Below are 27,085 nucleotides of genomic sequence, written 5' to 3'. Positions count from 1 at the left end.
GAGAAAAGAGGCTGTCAGAATGCTGCAGCTGTGCACATTGGTCATTTGGGCCAGAAACTGAGAGGCTCAACCTTCATCTCTTTACAACAGAAACCTTCACACTAAAGTTTTCCAAACCCCAAATAATATCAGGCAAAACAAAATTGGAATTATGAAAATGTGGAATAATATAACAATGAGAATAAGGTCTCCAATTTATCTTAAGAGATTTTGGCCTGAAGGTGCAAATAAAACAGAAAACTCTGGGAGAATAATAAAAGAAAAGCTACTGTTTGTTAAGCATCTTCTGTGTGCCATTGTATACACATTACCACCTGGTGAGTATTATTCCCATTTTCTGTAAGAAACCAAAGCACAGACATGAAGTGACCTTCCCAAGATGATGAGGTTCATGAATTAGTGGCAAAGCCACACAGTCGTGCTCTCAGTCTCTCTAAGCATTGCCTCCTGATGCATGGAGTCTCTAGATCCTGGCACTATTGAACCAGGATAGATCTCAGAGCCCTGCATGGAGTGCCTTCCTTTTCCAGAGGAGAGAACTAGGGCTCAGACAAGCAAAATGACCCGTCTTCTTCACTGCATGGCAAACTGGGAGCAGAAATGGGCTGAGAACCTGGGTCTTCACTCCTCTCTGCTTTGAGAACAGCTACTATGTAGAGCTCCCTGTCCTGATTACGGGGGAAGGAGAGTTAAGAGAATCTACATCTTGATGGACAAATTGTGCCAAACAGGACAACAGAAAACAGTGTTGTGGCAAGAGGATAAAGTGATCCAGAGTCCAGCCTGGTTGTGGAACTGTTTACCTGGGGAATCCAAGGTGAGCCTTGGACCAGGTTGGAAGGAAGCAAGCTACCAAGTAGGTTCCTACTGCCTTCACGGGGCCCTGTCTCTCCTTCACACCGAAGCATACCATGCCATTTGGGGTCTCCTTCCTCAGAGAAAACATGTGAACCGAGGAGAAATCTTTCCGGCAGATAAGGTAAGGAAGGGCATTCCCAAGATCTCCTGGTGCTATACTACTCCCCAGTTAGGTGTGCTGATGGATTCATGCAGGCAGGCAGTTAACAAAGACTCATCGATTGCCTGCTATGTGACAAGCACCAGGGTGGGGACAGGGAACAACTGGAATGGCCCAGGAGTGGGTTATTGTCCTTGGAGCATAAGCTCCTGGCCAGGAACCACCTTCCAATCTGGTCCCTATTGTGCCTAGCACACACGAGACTCCAATGACTGTAAGCAGAGCTCAACTGAACTTGCAGCTGTGCAGGGTCCATGGTAAGGATCCTGGGTGTCAGACTGTGATAGAGTACAGGGCACCCACCTCACCACCCTGCTCTACACCAAATGCAGTAGGTACTCTCAAGCTGGCTGGAAGAAGAAAAGGTAGCAGCAGGTGGCAGGCCTAGGCATTATTTCCAAAGGGCTGGAGTTTGGGACCAGCCCTATGTGTGTCCTGAGGAAAGCTAGATAGAGATGCCAGAGAATATAGAAGTCCTGACTCCCTGCCAGTTCACCTTGCCCCTTCCAGTCCCCAAAGGTCAAAGTAGGGGGGTACATGTGCAGGACTAGGCTTTTCCTCAGCTAGGTATGGTGTATGGTTGATACTTTTTCATTTTATGGGCATGGGGTATGTCTCGGGAAACATTACTGAGTTTTTTATGATTTGTAAAGTGGAGCTAATTACACATCTGTCCCATAGGCTTATCATGAAGATCCTGAGTTTATAACAGTAAGCACTCTAAACATGGTAAGTTTATAACAGTAAGCACTCTAAACATGCTTAATACATGGTAAGTATGCATCATCATTAGCATGACCACCCGTAATCGGAAAAGAGTTTATCACATTTTGAAAAGGCTAATTATCTAGGTAGTAGATATGTAGCAGATATCTATGTAGTAGCTACCTATGTTACCTATATATTGCTGGAATCCAAGGAGCCTTCAAGCAGGACTACCAACAGAATAGGGTCTTACCTGGAGGAGGCCGCCCATCGTTTATGTTAAATGCTGTGGCAAATATCCCAAAGGGAAAAGCCCCAATTCCAAAAGACATCTGGAAGCCACCATCTCCAAATCCAAATCCTTGAAATCCCTGTGTGGAAGAAATGCAATTAAGAAACAGAACAAGCAGGTTTCTCCTATACCTGTTAAACATGTCACCTTACATGTGGCACCCACTTCTCCTCCCTGCCCTCTGCCACCTATTTCCAAGGGGGGATATCATTTCCTCCCATCTAGATCCCAAAACAGGAATCCTGGTGGCCCATCTGCCCTTCAACAGTCTCAGCTAAGGAGATATGCATGGCAGAAAGAACTGGCTCTGACCCAAAGTAAAACACTGCTGATGCAAGTCATGGTTCTTAGAGCTCCAGGTTCTTTCCCAGAGTCCCGCAATAGCCAGTACAATTTTCTACATACTTTGTAACAGCAAAATTGGCAATAACTCTTATGCCCAATTACAAAGGAATGTCAGGACAAGCTATAGATTATTGGCAATAGCAAAAAAGTGGAACCCTAATTAGCCAACAATGCAAGTGATGATGAAAATCTTGATACATGCTCTCAAAGGACATTACTCTGACTAAGCAGCAATAACAAAAAAACTCTGTGACCAAGTTATCAGACAAAATCGTTTGAACACCATGGTGACAAGTACATGACAATATGTAGGTATGTGGACATGATATATTTTCCCTTCAAATTTCCTTTTAATATTGTTAGGGAATTTTAAAAATTCAAAATACTTTTTCTGATACAAAAGTAATATATGCTTCTTACAAGAAATTCAGACATTATAGGAATAACTGACATGGAAAGTCAGAGGTTTCCTTATCCATTCATTTCACAGCCCCTCCCCTCCAATAGCCATAGTCAGCGGTTTAGTGTATCATCTCGAACTTTTGTTCCCTATATGTTATACACTGCAACATCTTTCATATGAAAAGATTCAATCAGCATCATAATATTGTGAATAACTCCCATTTTCTATGCGCTAACTCTGTGCCAGGCACCATGTTAAACACTAGGATACATAAACTAACTTGACCAAGGTAGTAGGGGGTGGAGTTTAGATCTAAAACTAAGTAAACATGATCCGAAAATCCATGCTCTTAATTACTGTGCATATCTTATAAAAAAATTTCTCTCTTCCCCTGCATCCCTGGGTAGAGCTTTAGAACAAATGATTAAAAAATAATAAAAAGAAGAAAAACGAATGGGCCAACTGTTCTCCACAAAGAGTCTTCATTTGAGTCTTTTGCAAGTCATGAAAGCGACTGCTCCCTATCTCATACTGAGCAGCCTGGCATCCAGCTTCAAACTTCTTGCTAGGCAGGACTACCTATATAAAGCTTAACAGTCAATTTAATAAGAGGGTAAATCTACATGGAAGAAAACCAACCAGTCTCCATTTCAGTGCAGAAATGCCTTCTATTCAGATCCAGCATGGTTGAGAGCCGGAGGGCTCCTGGGACCAAGGCTGTCTTACCCAGAAAGGTGCAATTGTTTCATCAGGAACCACCATTTCATTCAGTGCAATCCCCAGGACTGAACCCCCGGCCTCCCTTCTAGCAACATCTATACAATAAGTCCTCACATATGGTGGGTTTGTTCCTGAGGCAGAGTTGACAAAAAGGCATCACTGGTGGCTGCAGGTACTTGTCAATGTGAGAGGTGTGCATTGCAGGCATGAAGGCCAGGGCTTCTGACTTTCTGGAGCCTCTGATTCCTGGGTTAGAAGCTAATAATACTCCATAAGGAACCAGAGCCTAGGACAGTTAAAATGGTGGTGCCTGGTAATCAAGAGCATGGACTTCAATATCAGCCAGATCTGGGTTTCAGCCCTGTCTGTGAGGCCTGGATAAGTCACTTCACCTCCTGGGCCTCAGTTTGCTCTTCTATTAAATGGATTGATGTGAAGCTTAAGTGAGATCATGCACATAAAGCCTTTTACATACATTCTTTTTATATAATAATAATTCAACAAGTGTTAACTGCTATTATTATCAAGGGTAATCTGGAGAAGAGATCCTCAATTTCTATCAAGATCTCTGACTCGGTCAATAAACCTACCCTTGGGAACTCTAAGGAAATGCCATAATTCAAATGAGAAAAAAAATATGCAAAGGTGGTCACTGTAGCATAATTTATAACAGCAAATTATGGAAGCAACTAAAAGATCCTTCAATGTGGAAAACCTAAATTAGAATGCATCGACATTCAATGGAATAAATAGCAGCCTTTAAAAATAATAAAGAGGACAGACACTACAGAGAATCATGGAAAATACTGCCAAAATTAAAATTTATAGCAGCAAACAGAATGACAATGGCTACATAAAAATATATACACTCAAGTATACAGATGAAGAGAAGATGGGGAAATGAAGATATACTTGTGGGATTCTGGTAAGTGTGGGTAAATATTTTGATTTTAAAATTTCTTTAGTATTTTAACAAGAAATTAAAAAAAAATCTGATTTAAATATGCAAATATTTAGAGCTGGTAATTCTACTTTAAAAATTTATCCTAGTAAAATAATCATGAACCTGCTAAAAATGTATGTGTAAGTTCATCAAAGTATTTTTAAAACAGAAAAAGGAAACAGCTAAATGTCCAACAGTGGATTAAATAATTTATATGAAGTCCATACATCAGATCACTAAATGGTCACATAAAATATTATTGATATAAAAATCTCAAAATATATCGCTGAAAACCTCCCCCTCTCTGATACTGTAAACTTCATAAAGGCAGGATCTTTGCTATGTTCACTGATGTATCACTAATGCCTAGAATGATGCCCAGCACACAGAAGGCACTTAATATAGAATGAACAAAATTTTAAGAGGGTTACAAAAGAGGAGACAAATATTTTTTTTTAAAAAAGTAAATAAATATATGTTTATACACACATTTATCTATAAAATATACACGCATAAATAGTTCTATAAAATTTGTGTATGATTACAAAAAAATGGGAAAGAAAATAGACCAAAATGTTTCTATCTCCCCCTTTTCTTTTCTGTATTTTACATATTTTCCTTTACTTTTATAATCAAGGAGGAAAAAGTACAGGGCCAAGAGGGAAACTTCTAAAGCCAATTTCTCATTTCTAGAAGGTTCTCCTAGAATTTTCCTCACCCCTCTGTTTTCTGGCTCTGGCCTCTGTCCTTGAGGACGGGGAGGGGTCTTCTCTCTGAAACAGAAACAGTGTAAAATAGATCTATTACAAAATGCTTTGAGCTGCTCCCTGAGTAGCCTGGGAATTCTTCACCAGGGCCATGCCCCTTTCCTGCCCAGCACATGAACCTATGCCAAAATAACCCAAATACTAAATAACTCTTTGTTCTACTTGCAATTGTTTTTTCCTACCTATGGAGAAAATCAGTTTGTTAAAAGAAGTTCATCAGATTGCACTAAGCCTACTCCTCTCACAGAGAGCCTGACTCAGATTGGTTATGAATGGCAGCCAGGCACCTTTCCCAGGACTTGTGTGACATATAGGTCACAGATATAAAAAATCCCAAATCCAAACTGAAATAGAGGATGGCCTGCCAGCAGAAAGGGCTGAGATTCAGGGTCTCATTGATTTGCCCTTATTAACTTCAGCTTTATCTCCCACTACTCTTGGGCAAGTACTCTACACTATTCTTTTTGCCTCTCGGTCCTAGCCCCTTCCATCACTCATCCCATAAATACTGGACAGCGCTTGTTATCCATTAAGAAGCACAAGGCAGAATGCTACCAATACTAAGACTGACAGATCCTACTCTTCAGGTGTTCGTGGTTTAAAGGGGGCTACAACCAATCACAATACAGTGTAGGGAGGGAGTTCTTTAATAGAGGTATGAACTAAATGGGGTGGGAGAATGGGTGAGAACAACTGATGTGGGTTCGAGGAGTCACTTCAAAGAGGTAACTTTAGGGCTGCTCATTAAAGATGGGCAGAAGTTTGAGGAGAAGGAGGAGGAGAGGAGCAGAACCGGGAAGGGCAGAAGAGGCAGAGGGAAAACAAATACAAAGAAAGGCTCGTGAATATAAATAAATCCCTCTCAGAGAAGTCCAATATGTCTGGGCACAGGGTATGCTAGGGTGAGGTGGGAGATGGTAAGAGACACTGCTGGGGAGTTCAAAGGGTGGGGTGGGGTGTATATGTTTACACCATGAAGGGCTCTTAATATGTGTGACTGTGGAATGCCAGACCCACCCACACCTCCATTTCCAGAAATCTCAAACGCCACAAAGCCTCCCAGACCCCCTGTCCTCTCCTTCCCCGGTACTTTATATATCACTGCTACACAACTCCTCTCCTTGTAGACCTTTCTGCTGGACAGCCTGCTTTGCAGGTTGCTCCTTTACAAGTACTTTGCCACTTGTTTTTGTGATGCCTTGTGTGTTGCCCAGAACACTGCCTACCCACTGGCAGCGGATATCTGTATTACGGCTCAGGAAATAGCAACTTGGCACCCCTGCATTCCTAGCTGGCTCCCATCTGGATCCCAACTACCTCAGAACTGAGGGTCTGCGAGCACTACATAAAAGGTAGGGTAAGTTGGTGCAGAATGGAAGTGAATTCATGTCCAAGGGGTGGGTTTGAGCAGTGACCCAAGGCCTTACCTGGGGTCCTGTTGCCCAGTGCTGCCCCGGCCATAGAGTGGGATGACCTTGTCTCGGCTGATCCCAGCTTTGCAAACTGGACACACCTGTCTATTTGGTCTGGTCTCCAACCACTGCAAGCAGGAGAGAAAAACTCATAAATGGGACAAGCCCACCATAGAGCAGTCAGTCAGAGCCAGCCGGACAACATGGACTAGAGGCCTTAAATTGGAAACACCAGCACCAGCAGGGAACACCTCAAGGAACCTGACTCTCTGATTCCTACCCTCCTATTTCTTTCAACATTAAAAACATCAGAATCCTATTTAGGGTTTCCCAGGCCCCAGTTTTGCCCTCCTCCTCCTGTCATTTAATAAATATTTACTAGTAATGAAATCAAAATTGCCGTTAAGCACCGTCATAATTAAACAAGCTTCTTCATGCTACATTCCCTCTAGGGGCTCCCAGCAATACAACAGGAAGGAACTGCAAGCCTGGAGCTATGTCAAGGGGTCTGACAAACCTAGCTTCAGTTTAGGCTCTGAGTGCAGATATAACAAACTAAATCTCCACCTTCCCCGATGGAACAATTATTACCACAGCGGTTTGATATTGCTTTCTGTGACTTCTCATTTTTATATAATTTTCTCAACAACTTTGTATCTCAGACATTAGCATCTGCACATAAGCTGACTGTTTTCTGGTGACTTACTATGTGCTAAAGGATAGATTTTGCTCATTATCTAAATTTGCTTAGCATTTTTATGTACTTTCATTGATTTTTTTCATTCAACTATTTCTTTCAATATTAAAAACACCAGAATTCTGTTTGGGGTTTCCCAGGCCCTTTTACAGGTTAAATTAAAAAATATTTTGGTTAACTTTCTTAAAAAAAATAAAGATGAAAACATCTTACCTGTAGTGTCTTTGTAGACATTAAATAATTTGACATTTATATTCTCAACATTTATCTTAGAATATAAATTGCATTTTTAGACCCACTGATATGAAGCTTATTATATAAATGTGAACCTAGGACTTCAGGGCCAAAGAGAAGGCAGCATTTAATGATTTTATATCCTATTTCCTTTATCTTACTGTCAAAAGCTCCATAACTTATGTTATATGCTCTTTATAAATTTATAGCAAATATGTTCCACCAGGTTCCCCTGGGGTCAGAATGCACAGCCCTGAAGGTAGTAGGAACCCTTCTAAGATTCCCCATCCAGATTCTGAGGCTCTAGTGTTCTGAAACTTCTGTCCTCCCTCCACATTCCTAAGTCACCTACTAGTGTGGGCCTCTCCTGCTGGAGACAGTCAGCTCTCAGTGATTGTTCACAGCCAGTTGTGAACGCCAGGCCCTGCTCTGTCTTACCAAGCCGGTGCCTAAGTCTTGGCGAATACTTACTAACTAGTTTTCATAATAATCTAAATTTTTGTCTTTGTTGAGACAAAAAAAGTTTTCCCTTTCCTAACATTCTTAAGACCTTTAAGGGTGGGGGGATTGTTGATATGATAGGAGGTACTTTTTATAGAGGCAAAATCTCAAAAATAAAAACCTAACATACTATCAAATCTGACCCAATTTACAAATGAGAAATTGAGACCCAAAGAGGTGGTAGCCTGCCAAGGTCACAAAGGCCATGGGTAGCAGAGTCAGGACTATGCTGGGTACTACTCTAACCCTTGTTTCATCAAGTGCTTGTCAGTGGACAGGTTTATAATGGGGGTTAGGGGTAAAGCAAGCAAATGAGCCCACAAGTAGGGGAGATTGCAGTTTCTGACAGTAGTCTCCTGAGCCTAGGGGTGTCTTGTGCAACCACAGCTGATGAAAGACAAAGTAAAATGAAATGCATCTTACCTGATGTAAACACGGCCAACTGTCAGAGTCCCCGGGGCAACCAGTCATCAAGGAGAATGAGAAAGGGGAAAGGAAGAAAAATGCTTTCATTAGAAGAAAAATGGGAAATCAGGATCAAACTATGGAGTACTGCCATCCTACTGAGGGTCTGGGGGGATCACTGGTACCAGAAATTAGAAAACTGCCTAAAATCACAGAAAAAATGAGGCAATGGAGACAAGATGCCAATCTTCATCCCTGTGATCTCACTACTTGTGAAGACCCCCAGGTCACAGATCATCCCAGAACTAGCTTCTCTACAAGTCAAACTCTGAGTGGTTATGACCTTGGTAGGAATCCAACAAAAATTAAGGACCTTTTGTGCAGAAAAATTCATGGGGGAATCTTCATGATCTCATCCATGTGCACATGTGCATATGTACTATTTTAGACTCAATTTCAGTGGGTTCATAGATAGCCTCCTCAGACTCACAAGGAATGTATAGATCTAGATCCAGTGTAACAAAGTCTTCCAGCTGGCCCCAGCCTTGAGTGCTTGGCTGGCAGTAAGTAGCTTCAAAGTTCAGGTCCACTGTAAAAATATCTTTAAGTAATGATATTTTCTGCTACTTGGCAGAAAAGCCTACCTTCAGCTTAGCGAGTTATGCTAAGGTCATTGCTCACTCTCTTATTCTTTAAATGAGGAAACCAAGCTCATGAAATGACTTGCCTATAGGACCGGGACTTAAAAATAAGTCTCCTGACTTTCAGTTCACTGTCCTTTCTATCACACAGCATTGGTTGCAAAAAATGACATTTCCAGAATTGAAGGAAAAGTCATTCTAACTTCAGATTTTTTATTTTTCTTTCTCTCTCAATTCACTCATTAAACTATTGATATCTACCATACATCTATTACGGGCTGGGACTGTGGAAAATGTGGACATGGTTTCTGTCCTTCAAACAACATGTCTCCTCTAGTTGAGTAAAATTTGGACTCAGAGGATAATTCCATTCCCAATTCCTAAACCACAGTTTAGCCTCACAATCCAGATACACAATCTCCCTGGACATAAAAGATTCCTGACATCTGACTCCAACATTAACCTTGCCACGCCATTCCAAACTGAGCCAGTGGCACCCTAAATCATGGCAGATCTCCACTGGCAACTTCTCTCAAAGGCAGTGAGGGAGAAATGGATGTAACTTTTCTTCATGGTAATTTTAGGATTATGATGATTACTTCCATTTATTAAGCAATTACTGTGTGCCAGACTGTGGCTAAATAGCTCTGCATTTGTTAATGTCACTGGATAGTCACACTAAGCTTTGAGGAAGTGCAATTATCTCCATTTTTTGATCATAGTTTGATCCTGTTCTCCACAAATAAAGAAACAGATACAGAGAGGATAACAGATTTGGCACTCTGATTAGAAGTGTGTGTTTCATTTTAGAATCTGTGTCCTTTCCACTGATACCCCAACTTAACTTTTAATTTTGCCACTCATTCCAAGTTCTGGTTTTATAAAAATCTCAATCATAAAGCTAGAGTATTTCCAATTTCTAGGAGAGGGCTGTTGACAACAGTTTCCGCATAAAATTTAATTATTAAGGCAAGAGCCTCCAGAACAAAAATCTCTGCCTCGCTCAATTCACTCACCAATAAATTTATCAATTTCACTATTGCCAACTTAAACTCCCTTAAGTATTGCTTACATTACTTCACACCACTTCCCTAGTCAAAAATATCCAATAGCTCTACGTCCTACTCAGTCAAATCTGGGTTTGATAATCTGGCCTGATTCTCCCTTAACCATTCTAACACTCCCTATCCCACAGCATGCCTCCAGGATGCTATTCGAGGTATAGAGTAGCCTCAGGGTCTCAAATGAACCCAACAGTGCATATGCTTGTCCCTAGATATTGCCTGCTTTGGGGTGGCACATGCTTTGCCTTACCAGGCATTCTCGCCCTTCTATTACCCCAATTCACCCATCAAGATCCAGCTCAAAACTAAGAGAAAAAAAATAAGATCTCAACATTCACCCAGATTCTCAAGAGCCAGGAAGGGTATTCTATAACCATTAAGGCTGAAACGGATACTGACTCTGCTACTTCATTTTGATATACTACATGAAATATGGTAACAATTACTGGGATCATAGTTAACACGTAATATTTACTATGTGCTCTTCTAAGCCGTTAACATATTTCACATCATTTAATGTTCACAAACAACCCTATAAAATGAAGCAGAATGCATATAAGTACCTTCCTTGCCCAAGGTCATCCAGTAGGAAAAGCGGCAGAGTCAGGATTCATAGCAAGGCAGTCTGGCTCCACAGTCCTTGCTCATAACCACTGTGCTATACTGCCTCTTGGCTCAGCATAGCAAGTGGCACATAGTAAAGTGCTCACTAAATGGTGAGTGTAATCACTTTAGAGATGGGGATATGGAGCCCAGGGTGGGGACAGGATTTGCCCAAGGTTACTCAGCTCATCAGCGGCAGAACTGGGATGAGAACCCAGGTCTCTTGCCTTTGGGCCTGAATGTATCAAGACCCAAAGTAGGTGGGAAACCTTCTCTAAAGCTGTCTAGGGCTATGAGCTTTCTCAACTTGACAGTGTATCCTCTAGGGAGGAGGAAGGGGTACTGACCAGAAAAGGTGGCCGCACAGGCTGATGACGGCATCCTTGGCTGTGTCCAGGCAAATGTTGCACTCAAAGGTGCTGTCCTGCCCTCCGCTCTCGCCAGCACCATTGCTGCTGCCACTGGGCCCCCCTGCACTGGAGTTCTCAGGGGATGCAGAGGCCGAGGGCCCCTTGTTTGCCATCCTTGGCTTTCAGCAAACTCTTGAGTGAAGATTCTCCCCGGGAAAATCCTGAAAGGCAAAGAGCCCTTGATTGTCCATTTCTGCAGCCCAGTATCTCTCACCCTGGCTCCACACCAATACCCCCATCTCCTCTCAGCTCCAGAAGTTCAGACTGAACTCCTGAGTAGACTTCCCAGGGGCTGCAGAGGATAACAGTTGTGGGGCACTAGAGAGCAATGACTCAGAAACTTCCATGAACATAGTGTAGAATGTACCACACAAATACACAAACCATTCCAATATAGAGCAGTCTCCAGATGGACTCTCCAGAAGAACTGGCATCCTGTCTCACTGTCTTTACATTCTCCCAGGATAACCACCCCAGATGACAAATACTTGCTCAGTCAAATTGAACAGTCACAGGCTGTCCTCTAACTATGGACAGCCTCCATGTTGGCAGGTGAATCTGCTCAGGCCAGAAAGTATGTGACTGGTATATGCCGGAATACAAAGAAAACCCATAACTATGAAAGGTGAGGTGCTAGAAAGGACAAGAAAAGTCATCTGGTCCGATGTCTTCCACACTGCAATCCTTTGCATTTCCCTTTCTGCCAAGTTAGAATACCACCCACCTTATTTTGTCTAAATCAACTTTTTAGCTTCAATACCTTTAAAGAGGAGGCTTATGATACTGCTGAAAATAGAAAACCAGTATTACTTAACATAAGTGAAAGATAAATATAAATGTAATGAAGGAAAATCTTTTATTCTCATACCATCTGAAACCATCTGGCACACTCATATCATGCTGTGGGCGAATCTGATCTGATCTAATGTCTTTAGGAAACTGTGGCCTGAGACTGCTCGGGCTACCTGACTCATGTGGAGCTGAGACTGGGACTCATGACACTCAGTTTGTATTCAAATCACTGTGCCAACAAAGATCAAGCTGGCCACCAAATGCTGGGAGAAAGAGAATGCTGTTCACTACTATCTCCAAATCAAAGAGTCTGCCAGGAGCTGAACAGAAGGAGGACTAGACCAACACCAAAGGATACTCAGAAATTCTGGGTGCAGATTAAGCATCTGTCAAGAGCCCTGATCTGGCTACTCTCACAATCTCAGAAATTCCAAGGAGGAAATGCTAGCTAGCTACCACAGTCAGAGAATCAGGGGCTTGGATGCTGGTCCCAGTCAACAGGTATTTTTGGGAACCTCCCTTCTCCTCCCCAGGCCAGTTTTCTCATCTGTAAACTGAGGCACTGGACAACATGGTCTCCTAGGTGCCCTTTTCCAGCTCTGAAACTGTGTTGTTCCAGGTCACCTCATCCACCCTCTCCAAAGCAGGTGGCCCCGCCACAAGTCTGGGACTCACCAATGGAGCACAAGACCACCACCCCGATTTCAGCTTCCAAAGTATGAGGAGGCGAGGACCAAAAATCCACAGTTCTCTCTCAGACCAAGAAGGCTTTCTAGACACCACCACCTCAGAACTCTGGACTCATGAGCATCTCTCAGCACAAAAGCAGCTCAGTGACTTAGGGAGAAGAGGACAGCTCACTGCCACCTTTTCACTCAGTTACATCATTTTACATAATGTCCCAGAAGGACAGCCAGCTGCCAGCAGCACCAGTGCCTTGCTGGCCACAGTTCCAAGACCTTACCTATAACCCAGTACTTCCTCCTCTCCATACACATTTGCTCTCTTCTTTGTAGGATGGAGTCTACTTGTGAGGGCTACATTATGGCTTTTCTTTGCTGTTCTAGCTAAAGTATCCTACATATTTTTCTTTAAAAAAAAAAAGAAAATCTTTTAAGATGAAGGACTATGTGTATAGATATGGAAATACAACCATAAAGTCAGGTTCACAGATTGATCTTGACTGTCTTTTGTCAAGACAGCAGACAGCACAACCAATAAAGCATTCTTCCTTAAAAAGAAAACGCAGACTCTAATTAAGCCTCTAAAATGGTAGTGGAGAGAAAAGATGAATTAAGAACAGGAAAGTTGATGGTTTTTGGTACTGGATGATGAATGGAGACTCACTGTAGTAATTTATTTTGTGTGTGCTTATAAATTTCCATAATAAAAGGTATTTAAAAAAAATGGTCAGGTTGCAAAAGAGTATGTGTATGAATGGGTAAAAACAAAGCATAAAATGAGTGTGTGTATACATGTATACACGCATATACATATGTGTATATATACTTATATAGACATACATATATACACATATGCAAAGAAAATGTCTAGAAGGCACATACTAAACTATCAACAGTCATTTCTGGGATTATGAGGGCTGGGGAATTTTGAATTTTATATTCTTATCTTGCTTTAATGTTTCATGATAAGCAGATATTACTCTTACAATAATATTTTTAAAAAGGAAATTATAAAATTTATGTATAATATTATATTTGTTAAATAATGAATATAAATATTAGTAAATGTCTTTTAAAATGTTGAAGAACATACCAAACTGTTAATAGTGATTATCTCTGTATTGGTGGGGCTTAGAGGTAGGGACTTATACTTTCTGAATCTTCTCCATTCATAAAACTGACATTTTTACATGTATTAATTCTGAAATCAGACATGAGTGAGAGAACATGTTTTTAAAATTTCCCTAATGTTCCAGTTTTCCCCAACCCTGAAAAGCTCTGAATTCAAGTCCTGACTCCACCACTGACTAGCTGTGTGGCTAAGGGCAGACACCTTGATGGCTTCAACTGTTTTTCTCATATGAAAAGTGAGGGTGTCATGCCTCCTACAAGGCTGCTAAGGTGGCCCTGTGAGATAACACAGTAACTTGAAGAGCGCACCAAGGTAAGAGGGGGCTGTTGCTGCTGGGGAGATGCACACACACAGACACACACACACATACCTACCCTGGTCCACTGCCCTCTCCACTCCCTGGACCTAACAAGGCTCTGCATGGTGCATAATCCTACACACAGGGACAAGGGGACAGTCAGGTTCAAGGTAAGTATCACCTGACAATATCAGGTCAGCTCAGAGTTTGCAGGGAGTAGGTGCCTTGCAGCAGGCCAGGCACTGGAATAGGTCTGCATGGCCCAACTCTAGGCAGATCACATCGCTCTCAGTCTAATTTTTAACAGACTAATTACATGGTGCCTACCTGGGTTCTAGAGCCTCATCCTGGAAGGCACTCAAATATTTGCTGAGTAGGTTCAGGCATGCATGACTAATCTTGGTCAACTCCCAGGCCAACTACTCACAAATGTCTTTTTGCAATATATCCTTGGCCCCAGAGCTGCACAGCCATCCCTAGAGCCTCTTCTCCTCATCTCCTCCCTACCCTCAAGCACAGGAACCTTACTGCATCAGGGCAACATGGCAGAAATGGGCAACTTTCCCTGGGAACTGTCCACTGAGCACCTCCAGAAAAACGAAATGTGGCCACAACTTCATGGACTCAGACTGAGACAGTGACTCAGAGGACAGAGGGCCCTGGTCAGCTCAGGAACTGGACAGAGTAAAAGGGAAGCAGGCCCAGAGCATGCCTGGGCTGCCATCCTAATAAAATTTTTTACTGGTTCCTGTAGAGCCTAAAGACTTGGACTTGACCACACAGAGACCTTGTGGCTGGTTTTGTGCCCCTGTCTCTAACTTGACCATTCTTGATTCTTGATCTGAATCCATTTTCTAGTTTTTAAAACATTCACATCTATTACTCCTTCTGACCTTTAGTTTACAGAGGAAGATATCAGGCCATGGATGTTAGAGGATTTGCCCAAGGCCAGGTCATCATACAGTGCCAAATTCAGACTTTCCAACACAGCATCAGCACTCTTTTCACTCTTACATATTACCCTTTAACATGCAGCTCTACAAAATTAAATACCTGGTCTTTGTTTTCCCTCAAATTCATTGTGCAATGCTATAACTTTTACGTTCTTTGAAGTGAATGCAAAGCAAACTCACCACTCAACCATTTATGCATTCAACCAACAGAGCTCCATACCAACTACAATCAAGGCTGGCTGCGGCAGCGGGTGTGTGTGTGGGGGTGGTGGGAGTGGGGAGGTGGTCACAAAGAAGAGCAAGGTCAAGTTGAAGCTCTAGAATCTAGGACAGGAGCTAAGGAAGATACATGGATTCTTAACAAGGGGCCACATCAAACATCAAACTTGCCTGTTTTTCCTAAACAAGGCACCTTCTCAGAGTTCTGGTTTCTAGACCCTCTCAAGGATTTAAACAGAATATGGATCTGGATAGGGCCCACTAATCTACATCTTTAAATAAATGTGCCCTACTTTCCACTCCAGATGATTCTTGGACGAAGAGTTTTGGAAACCTAGATCTCAAACAGGGAGAACGTTACCAAAAGCACAATGCAATTACAGCACAGCACAGAGTTTGGGAGGGACAGCAAACTCAAGAGCCTGTCCTTCAGAATACACAACCTCTAGCTACAGTCCAGAGGCACTATGGAGAGGTCAGATAAACTTGGGAGGTGAGGGATAAGTTCACTGAGATCTCAGACCAGCCAGCACCTGGTCCATCCAGAACAGAGCTTACTATGTAAGAAACAAGTTCACACCTAGTTTCAAAAAACATTCCTAAATTTGAGATGTCAAGGGCAGCATCGGTGGTGCTGGGACTAAAGCAGATCTGCAATGCTTAATTATCTCTTAGGAATAGAGCCTAGAAGCTAAAGTGAACTGACCCAGCATCCTCACTCTTTTTACCTTCCCAGAGCTGGTCTGTTCCACCTCACAGAACTGAGCAAGGGAGAGAATGCGAGCTGCATATCCCTGTAGGAACCACCAGGGAACTGGACCTCATGAAGAAATCTTCAGATTCTAGAGAACTGCAGGTATTCATAATCTGCCTCCTCTGCCCTTTTAACTCAAAGAATTCCTGGACCAGGGCGTACAGAGAAATCTAGAAATGTTAATCCTAGTTATGAAGATAACAAATTTGAGTGATAGATAAATAACTGGCATGAGCCAAGAGGGGACCCAGCAGAGGTCTTCTTCCATTGGGCACATGCTTGTTCATACATGCCAAGAACTGCGGTAAGCCTGAGCCTGTCTGCGCTGCTCATTAGGCTACTGAGGTACCACACGTAGGCAGAGATGGGACCTGCATTCCAAGAATGTCTACATCACACTCACAGAAGGTTGAGGTAGGAAGAAATCTGAGTAAGTTCATTGGAACTTGGACGCACAGAAATGAGGCTCTAAACTTTTAGAGTCTAAATGGAGTTTAGGTCCCCAGGCTAGTTCACAGAGGCCTGGTCCTCAAATATAGGACCAAGGGCATGAATAGACTTTCAGGTCCAGAAGGCCAGTGCAGGCTGCGAAGACTGGCCTCTCTTCCTTGGGGCTGCACTCATCTTTTTCTCTGGTCCCTTCTAATATCCCTATCTGTTCAACCAACCCCGCTCCTACCTTCAATGATTTATTAAAGTTTCTACTGGTTAGGCGTTCAGGATACAAAAATAAAAGATTCAGTCTAAAGGGGGACACAGACAAGTAAACCAAAAAAGCAGCTCAGTGCGCTGGCCGCTGACAGAAGTGTGTACAGTGTGTGAGGGCTGAGCATGCTGGGGAGGACGCAGACACAGCACACAGGACAAGTGGATAATTCACTGTGCCAAGTTCAGTGTGGCTGGAGCCCAGGGCACCCATGGGTATGGTAGGGGAGCATGGGCTGGGACTGAGACAAGAAGAAAGGCCTTGTATCCATATTTGAGTAGGGATTCTAGGGTCAGCTGTGCCTACTTTTCCACATTTTCTTCTATTGTTTCTGAATCAAACTGAGTTTTTTGTTTGTTTTAAGTTTCAATGCTTTCTTTTAAGAAAGGGTGAAGTAGGATTGGATTGTCTCGGCGCAAGCTTATAAGGGTCATCCAAGAGGCTGCCTTTTGTCATCCCTTATATCACTGTCTTTAAACGTTCCGTAACTTTTACTTAGGACTTTTGTCCTTAAAAATTAGCATGGCAGAGAAGAATTTGATGGTTTTGGTTTCAAATCTTGGCTCTGCCACTTTGTGACTTCAGACATTTTCTCTCTGAGCCCTTGTTTTACTCACAGAACAGTTGTAAGGAATAAAGAGATAAAACTAAGTAATTAGCACAGTGACCAGAACATAGTTAAGTGCTCAAGAACTGTTAATCCCCTCATCCGCCCATAAGGTCTCTCAGCAGTACACTGGAGTGTACTGCTGCTTTATATTCCCATAGAGCTATGCAATCAGCAGGTACTTGGTTAATTTGCTGAATGAATGAGTCACAACTTCCCTTTCTGAATGAGCATTGTTCCTTGAAGGCACAGTAGGTTAGACAACAGAACTATGTAAGAAGAAATCCATAATGGGACACACTTGAGCCAGGCAAAATTAGATTTTCCCCAAAACTGTTAAAATCAGGAGGCATCTGTTATATTTATTATCATTGTGGATAACATCAACTAACACTCTGCTCAGCCCTTTACACAAATTATTTCATTTAATCTTTACAGCCCACATTTGAGGTAAACACCACTTTACCAATGTTAGCATCTGCTGGCTCAAAATAGTTAGGTCATTGGCTCATGGTCACAGAGCCAGTCAGAGGCAAAGCTTCCCAACTCCCAAGCCAATGTGTTTAACAGACAATACCTGAGTGATCTGTTCATGTGTCTTGTCTCCTCAAACTCAGGCCCAGCTTCCATGTGCCTTACTCAACAGAGCCAGGCACCTCAAGAGCACTTCATAAATGTGTATGGGTTGATGGAGCTAATGCCCCAGAATGCTTACAACTGTAAGATTTAATACGAATCAATTTAGCCAACTAAAGTTGTGGAAAATCAGCATCCTAAAAGAACAAGACATTCTTCTGTGATGTTTTTCAGAACTGGAAATGCTACATAACCTTTCGAAATAATTTTTAAAAAATATAAGTATTGCCCAAAACTCTTAAACAAATGGGATAAAAAGATCAGAGATCTGCAATCAGAAAAATATTCAAGTTTTCCCAAATTGGTACTCACCTCTATTAGGGAAAATGGTACTCTTATAGAGGATTATTCACTAAACTTGTTTACTTTAGTTAGACATCTCCTGGAGCCTGACAATGTTCAATAAATGTTCAATAAATGTTGAATGTTCAATAAATGTATGTGAATGAATGATGGGGATTTGACAATTTCAACTCAAATCAATATAACTGAGTAAAAAATCATATTAAAGAAAAGATCTTCAGACTAGACAGATCCCAGTTAAGAGCTGTGGATTTTTAGTATAATACAGTGAAAGGAAAAATCTGGAGCCAGAAGACCTAGTCTGACACTCAGCTCTGCTACTCACAAAACCAGGATCTTCACCTGCAAATAGGGTAACTGTGTCTGCCCTTCCTTTATTATCAGAAAAGTTTTCAAAATGAGGGCTTTGCTTTTATTTTCAGTCAGTAAATCCTTATTAATTCAGATTCTATAATGTCTCATTATTTCAGATTATACCTGAGGTTGAGCTACAGATCTCTAAAATACTCTGAAGGTGGAGTATAAAAAGAAAATGAGTAAGGTTAACAAGATTTAACTAATTAAGAAGAAAACTTTCTAAGAGTTTAATAACATCCAGCATATACTTGACAAAACAATGACCTCACTTCTTCCAATAGGAGGTCCTGAGGAGGACCTTCAGGAGAGTATACGTAAGATAGAACAACCGTGGTTAAAAATAAAATCAAAATGACATCATTTTGAATAATCTTTAACACTGACTTCTACAAATCATTGTGTCCCAAGCCACAATTAATTATCAGTGCAGTTTGGAAAACATTTAAAGAATGCCCAGAATTAGGCTCAATGATTAAAATAAAACAGACAAGATTCTGGTTCCTGCCCTCGAGTTCATGGTCTAGTCAGAATTTAACTTTTTTTTTCTTTTTTAAATCTCACAGTGAAAAATGGCTTTGTAGAGATGGTATTGTTAAGAAAAAACAATTTTCCCGTACTTCTGCCCAGGATCCACTCCAGAGGGCTGTCCATCTTTATAAAACCCTGCCATGCCTACGACACAAGGTGCTTCTGAGGAGCAATTGGGAGTGTGGTTATTGAAGAGTCACGTGCTATAGAGACTACCACAGGAGTCAATGTGGTGACTGGTTCCAGGATGGAATGGCCAGCCAGTCTCCTAGGCCATTTCCACGGAAGCAGGCATGGCTTGCTGCTTCTGATCTCTACGTGTCCTTAGGCCAGCTAGGATACAAGGGCACCACCTCTTAGTGGTGCTTTGCTCCCACTGCTCAGTGAAATGAAGAGACAGACCCGTGTCATCCCCAGCTGATGTGAAGAGTAAAGCAGCAGAGTCCATATTAGCCATGAAGCAATTAGGGCCACATCTGAAGCCTTAGCGGCTTCTTCCCTACTTTAAAAACTACATTGCTGGCAATGATTTCTTGGATATGACATCAAAGGCACAGGCGACAACGAAAAAATAGACAAATTGGACTCAATGAAAATTTAAAAATTTGTGCATCAAAAGACACTAACAACAGAGTAAAACGGTAACTCACAGAATAAGAGAAAATATTTGCAAATCATGTATCTGAGGGATAAATATCCAGAAAAATAAAGAACCCCTAAATTTAACAACAACAACAAAAATAATCTGATTCAAAAATGGGCAAAGTGCTTGGATAGACGTTTCTTCAAAGATATTCAAATAGCCAAAAACAACATAAAAAAATGCTGCTCACTAATTATTAGGAAAATGCTAATCAAAACTATGAGAAACCACCTCACCCATTAGGATGGCTACCGATAGGGTTCCCAGACCCAATTCCAATGTGGGGCAGGTTCCCCACACCAACAAACAATTTTTAGACACCACTAGTATGTCCAAGAATTCACCTCAATTCTGACACTACCCAGAGACAGATCAGATTCCACAGTTAAGGGTTCAGTCCTACAATACTGTCTCCCTACACACACATACTTCAGACGCCTGCCACAAAAGCCCAGGCTCTAACCTGTGCTTCTGACCAACGAGCTACAAATTGGAGGTTGCAATGAACCCCTCCAACTCAGAATGCCAACTGCAAGTCCATATTGTTACCTGTACCTATGACTAACTAACTTGCTATACAGAGGTTCCAATGATCCCCTCCTTGAGTTCAACTAATTTACCAGACCGGCTCACAGAACTCAGGAAAACTGTTTACTCACTAGGTTACCATTCATTACAAAGGATATTAGAGGATAAAAATCAACAGCCAGATGAAGAGATACATAGGAGGAGGTCCCAAACAAAGGCACTTCTGTCCTCATGCAGCTTGGGGCCTGGCTTGGGGCTCATCACTGTGGCACACAGAGGCATTCTAGTTCCACAATGTGGAAGCTCTCCAAAAAAGAAGGACCAACAAGCTGTCCTCCTGGGTTTTTATGGCAAGTTGATTAATCATGATTGGCTAAGTCACTGGCCATCGGCTACTGAACGCAATCTTTATTCCCTCTCCTGGTCCAGGTAGGGGGTGGGATGGGTGGGACTAAAAGTGCCAAACCTGTAGTCACATGGTTGGCTCCACTGGCAATCAGCTCTCATTCTGCAGTGCTTTCCAAGTCACTTCAATGACATAACAAAAGACACCATACCCAGTCCTCTGCCCCGTCCCCGCCCCCGCCCCTGGAAATCTTAAGGGTTTTCAGAGCTGTGAGCCAGGAACTGTGGATATAGACCAAATATCATAAATCACAGTATTGCAGCTACTATGGAAAAAAAAAAAAAATCCCCAGAAAATAACAAGTGTTGGTGAGGAGGTGGAGAAATTGGAACACTTACGCACTTTTGATGGAAACATAAAATAGTACAGCTGCTGTGAAAAACTGTATGAAATTTAAAAATAGAATTACCATATGATCCAGTATTTCCACTTCTAAGTATATAACTAAAAGAATTGAAAATGGGGTCTTGAAGAGATATTTGTACACCCATGTTCATATGTGCATTATTCACAATAGCTAAAATGTGGAAGCAACCCAAGTGTCCATCATCAAATGAATATGCAAAATGTGGTATATGCATACCATGGAGTATTATTCAACCTTAAAAGGGGAGAAAATTCTGACACATGCTACAACAAGAATGAACCTTGAGGACATTATGCTAAGTGAAATAAGCCACTCACAAAAAGACACTGTAGGATTCCACTTATGTGAGGTACTTGGAATAGTCAAATTTATAAAGACCGAGAGAGTGGTTGCCGATGGTTGAGGGGGAGAAAAGAAAGGGGAGTTATTGTTTCATGAGTGTAGTTTCAGTTTTACGAAATGAAGAGTTCTGAAGATGGATGGTGGTAATGGTTGCACAACAGAATGAATGTACTTAATAATCACTGAACTGTACACTTAATGGTTAAAACGGTAAATTTTATGCTATGTATATTTTACCACAATATTGGGGGGAAAAAAATCCCTACATTTTCACAAAAGGCCATTCCACAAAGGTTATTGTATGATTTCATTATAGGAAATATCTATAATAGGCAAATTTGCAGAAAGAAAATGGATTAGAGGTTAGCAGGAACTAGGGTGAGGGGAGAACAGGGAGTTATTTCTTAATGAGGACAGAGTTTATATTTGCGGTGCTGAAAAATTTTTGAAAACAGAATAGTGGTGATGGTTCACAACACTGTGAGTGTACTTAGTGCCACTGAACTGTACACTTAAAAACAGTTAAATGGTAAATTGTTATGTATATTTTACCACATAATATTTTAAAATGTTCCTATTAAAAAAGAAAAACTAGATTTACACCCACTAAGACCATGTTGAGTACTTGTTATAAACATTATATCTACAATAAGACTTACTGAATAAGTGAATGGTTAAGTAAAAGTATTAGAAATCATGCTTACAGAAGAGGCTGGCAAAAACATGGAGACATTAACATCAAACTGTTAAAAGAAAAAAGCAAGCTATAGAACTATGAACAGTGAATGATTTCAACTATTAAAAATGTACCCAGTGGGGAAGAAACAAGAAGAAAAAAAAGCAACTATAATAAAGGCTCTCTTTAGATACTGGAAGTAGAGATGACTGGAGTGGGAGGAGAGGGGAGCTTTTCTGTATTTTCCAGAATGTCTAAAATGAACACTGCTTTCAGAGTTAAAATTAGCTTATTATTATTATTATTTTTTTAAAGTATATGTTCAAGACGGTCTGGTTATATAGCTAAATGCTGAGATCAAAAGAGGCGTGGGTGCACTGATAGCTCTGCCACCACAAGCAGCTGCCCAAGGCTATCACCAGTCCCGCATGTCCCAAGCCATCACCTACTCTTCTACTCTGTGCTCTGACCAAACACTAGAGTAGCTCCCAAACAGCAGGATCCCCTATTGGTCTTGTCACATCTTGGATGATGCTGTGGTACCTTTTTCACTTGACCACGGCCACCCCAGCTCTGCATGGTCAGCAGTACTTGGGGATGAGCCAAGCTCTGTATGGTCAGCGGTTTCAAATAGACAACTTACTCTGCACTTCAGCATGTCCAAATCCAACTCCATTAAGATCAGGGGATCTGCAAACTCTTTGAATATTTACATGCAAGATTATACATGATGACAAACAATTCAATTACAAAATGGGCAATGGATCTGAACAGACATTTCTCCAAAGAAGATATACAGATGGCCAATATGCACACGAAAAAGATGTTCAATAGCATCAGTCATTAGGAAAATGCAATAAAAACTACAATGAGATGCTGCTTCACATCCACTGGGGTGGATATATAATTTTAAAAAAGGACAATAACAAGTGTTGAAGAGGACATGGAGAAAATGGAACCCTCCTATATTGCTAATGGAGATGTAGATTGGTGCAGCTGCTGTGGAAAACAGCTTGGTGGTTCCTCAAAAAGTTAAACACAGAGTTGCCATATGACCCAGCAATTCTACTCCTAGATATACACATCCAAGAAAACTGAAAATATGTTCAAACAAAAATTTGTACATGAATAACCATAGGAGCACTATTCTCAGTCACCAAAAGATGGAAACAACCCAAATGTCCATCAAATGATAAATGGATAAATGAAATGTGGTGTAGTCACACAATGAAATATTATTTAGCCGTAAAAAGGAATGAAGTACTGATATATGCTACAACATGGATGAATCTTGAAAACATGCTTAAAGAAACCACACAAAAGGCCACATACTATATGGTTCTAGATTAATGGTTGCAGGGGATGGCAAGAAGAAAGAATAGGGAGTGATTGCTAATGTGTACAGGGTCTCTTCCTGGGGTGATAAAAATGATCTGGAATTAAGATAGTAGTGATGGTTGCACAACCTTATGAACATATTAAAAACCACTGAATTGTACGCTTTAAAATGATGAATTTTATGATAGGTGAATTCCAGCTCAAAAAAAATTTGAGACAGTCTACAAAATAATTGGCCAATCCTTTTCAAAAGTTTATAGTCATGAAAGACAAAAAAATTTTTAAAAAGACTTATGAACAGTCTCAGACTGAAAGGTACTAAAGAGACTTGACAACTAAATACAGTGTAGGAAACTGAATTGGATCCTGGAGCAGAAAAGGAACATTAGTAGGACAGGTGGCAAAATTTGAATAAAGTCTGTAGATTAGTTAGTGTTGTATTAATGTTAAATTTATTCTTTAGATAATTTTAATATGACTGCGTAAAATGTGAACATTAGAGAAAGCTGGGTAAAGAGTATATAGGAAGTCTGTGTATTCTTTTTGCAAGTCTATAATTATTTCAAAATAGAAAGTTTAAAAAATGTATGTGATACAGGTTAGGGGCTGGCAGGTTTTTTCTGTAAAGCATCATACAGTAAAAACTTTAGACTCTGTAGACTATATGGTCTCTGGGGCAATGACTTAAGTCTGTTGCCAAAGACAATATGCAAATAAACAAGTATGGCCGTGTTCCAATAAAACTTTATTTATGGACATGAATTTGATTTTCCTATAATTTTCATAAATCATAAAATATTATTTTCTCTTGCTTTATTCCCTATCACTTAAAAATGTAAAAAACATTCCTAGCTCACAGGCCATGCAAAAACAGGCAGTGGGGCCAGATTTGGACCACAAGCCATATATTGCAGACTTTTGCTCTAGGTCAGAATTTGCCAATGTACACTTCAATTAAAAAAAAAAGAGGTGCTTCACATCAATTAAGTTTGGCAACAGATTAAACAAGGTTAGACATATTTCTTTATTACAGGATATCTCAGTGCCTTTATTATGGTACTATATACTTTATTATGGTACTATAGGGTACTATATCCCTCCATAAAAGGGATAATAATGCACATGTAGCTTTTTCCAAACTTATTACCATAGGACACTTTTTTTGGAAGCATCTCTTCAGACTAGTGGCCTGAATAACACACTATGTAAATGTCAATCCAGGTACTTTTTTAAAAAGACATTTTCAGATTGAGAAGTTTTAAAAACACCACCAAATTAAAATTATTTTACCCAGAACCTGGATGATATCTGAATAAGCATTTCACAACTTTTTTTTTCTTTTTTTTTAATACTAGGAAAAACAAACAAGGCAAGAAGATAAACACAGATAGAAAGTCTTGGCTGAAACTCACTCAACCTTTTGCGGGGCAGGAAGCATGTGAACAGTATTGGATCATAATATGGAATCTTAGCTCCAAAGGGCAACATAAGCATTCTAACAGGTTTTCAAAAAGTGATCTTGGAGTTAATCACAAAATAAAGAGCTTTGATATTTGATTAGAAAACTAAAGATACACTAGAAGCATTATCTGAAGATTATCCCTAAGTGAGGATGAACTGGTATGTTGAGTCCACAAAACGGACTGATTTTAAATGCTGGCTGGAATGTTAGTCAACAGACTGCAAAATTATCTTGGCAGACAAAACATCTATACAACACACTGCTGGAGAAAGGATAGAGATTTATGTCTCAGGGAGGAACGGCTGGCCTAAACAACCTCAAGGGATCGGTCTGAGACTCAATTGTGTGATCCAAAGAGTTAACTGGCTTCTCTTGATCAAACAAACTCTTTAGAGGCATTTCCAAGTTGTTCTAAGAAAATAAACTAAAAACCAATGGGGTGGGGACCTTGCTTGGTTATTCACTCAACAAACATTTTAAGGAGCCCTCATCAGATGGGCCATTCCAAAGTCCTTGAAAAGGATGGTTCACAGGACAACCAGGGAGAGATATTATATAAGATGTATCACATTCAGACCCACTGGCCTTACTTCCAGAAGATGTAGGCTGGGGGGATGGAGGTGTCAGGAAAAGAGAGCAGACAAAAAAAGTCAGTCAGTCAAAAAGATTCAAAATAACTACTCAAAATCAGACACTTTGAAGTTGGAAAGGACTGTCATCTAATACTTGTACACCTCCTTCAACAGGGAGTTCATTACCTTTGGAGGCAATCCATTCCACTGCTGGTCACCTATGACTAGCATTAAGTTCTATTAAGTCAAAATCTTCCTGTAGAATCCACCTATTGGTCTCAGTTCAGCCTCTTTCGACCGCAAAGATGACATAGAAGCCCTCTTCACCATAACTATTTTTTTTTCAGGTTTTAGAGACAGTTTCCTTCCATTTTCTCCTTTCTGGGATAAAGACCAGTTCTTTCAAAGATCCTGAAGAGGCTCCAGCTGCCTCAAAGCAAAGAACGGGTATCTAGTACTCACGGCAGGAAAGCACTTAACATCAGTGAGCTTCAAACATCAGCAAGTACAGGACCGCCCTGTCCCCCCCCACCCCGCCCCCCAGGCGTCTGTTCAAAACGCAGTTTCTCATATTGCGACCCAGATTCAAAATAAGAGGTCTTGCGTCCCCCAAGGTAAAGCATGCACCCACAGGGCAGTTCAAAGCGGATGGGAGAAGAAAAGTATTTTGAGAAACATTGCCCTGTTTTACAAATGATGATATTGAGGCCCAGCACAGGGAAGGGATTTGGCCCAGAACGCACAATTGGCTATTGGCGGCGAAGTCTCGAAAACGGGTCTCTCTCCTCCCAAGCCCATCTCTGTTCACCACGCTTCCCGGCCCCGCCGGCTTCTCCACTCGGGGCAAACTCATTAAAAGCACATCTACATGAGAGAGGCGGCCGCGAGCGGAAGACAGAGTTAAAGTGAGTCCCTGCCTGGAAAGGAGAACTCGTGGGGAGCCTCAGTTTCCCGAAACTATAATTACGGGACGAAAGATCACAACACCAGTCGACCTCTCTTTTGGAATGGAAGGCCCTAGGCAGTGCCAGGTTTGTCCCCTGAGCTCAGGTGTCGCGGCCCGGGGGCCGGAGAAGGCGGAACCCTGTCCTCCGCCCGCGTCCCTCAGTCTCGATGGCCCCTAGCGCTCCCCTTCCCCTCAGCCCAAGTACCTGCCGCTGCTCAGCTAACGCCACCAAGGCCTCCGTCAGCCGTGGGCTTCGCGAGTCTGTCAGCTTACTCAAGTCGGTTGGGCCGGACCTCGGACCCCTTCTACGCGGACTCGGGTCACCTGACACAGAACCTCCTCTCTCCGAGAGACTTCCGGCCGCAACCGGAAAAGGTTGGTCCTTTGTGCTGTTCTCCCGGCCCACGCAGGAGACTCTAAGGTTCCGCCTGGAGGTAGGAAGTGGAGGTGAACATAGAGGCTGGTTGGCAGCTTTTCAAAGCGCCTGGGTCAGGGCAGAGAAACTTCCAGATAAGCTTGGAACATCTTGTTGCACCAGAATGTAAGGATGATGGGAATCCCAATCATGGGACTCTGTCAAAGGACACGAGGCTAACTCGAAGGAGATTCCACTAGCCGAATTGGGGCAATTTGAGCGTCAGAATAGGTATTGATAGTAACAGAGTAAGACTATCTGG

General features: G+C 41.6%; 1 protein-coding gene across 1 annotated transcript in view; it reads right to left on the bottom strand.

Annotated features, from left to right (window-relative positions):
* Positions 1–26,770, bottom strand: part of RNF185 (ring finger protein 185) — a 29,198-nt gene extending 2,428 nt beyond the window's left edge. Inside the window, exons 1-6 of the mRNA XM_006904930.3 lie at positions 26,614–26,770; positions 11,098–11,321; positions 8,461–8,479; positions 6,621–6,733; positions 5,145–5,199; positions 1,977–2,094 (exon numbers count right to left, since the gene is read on the bottom strand). Of these exons, the coding sequence (XP_006904992.1) occupies positions 1,977–2,094; positions 5,145–5,199; positions 6,621–6,733; positions 8,461–8,479; positions 11,098–11,273 (481 nt within the window). The 5' untranslated portion in view covers positions 11,274–11,321; positions 26,614–26,770. The remainder of the gene's footprint in view (positions 1–1,976; positions 2,095–5,144; positions 5,200–6,620; positions 6,734–8,460; positions 8,480–11,097; positions 11,322–26,613) is intronic.
* Positions 26,771–27,085: the final 315 nt, after the last annotated feature.

The sequence above is a fragment of the Pteropus alecto genome, unplaced genomic scaffold (genome assembly GCF_000325575.1).
Source record: "Pteropus alecto unplaced genomic scaffold, ASM32557v1 scaffold190, whole genome shotgun sequence".
Classification (NCBI taxonomy): Eukaryota; Metazoa; Chordata; class Mammalia; order Chiroptera; family Pteropodidae; genus Pteropus; species Pteropus alecto.
The sequence above is the reverse complement of the archived record's forward strand: the minus strand, read 5'-3'. Positions and strand labels throughout refer to the sequence as shown.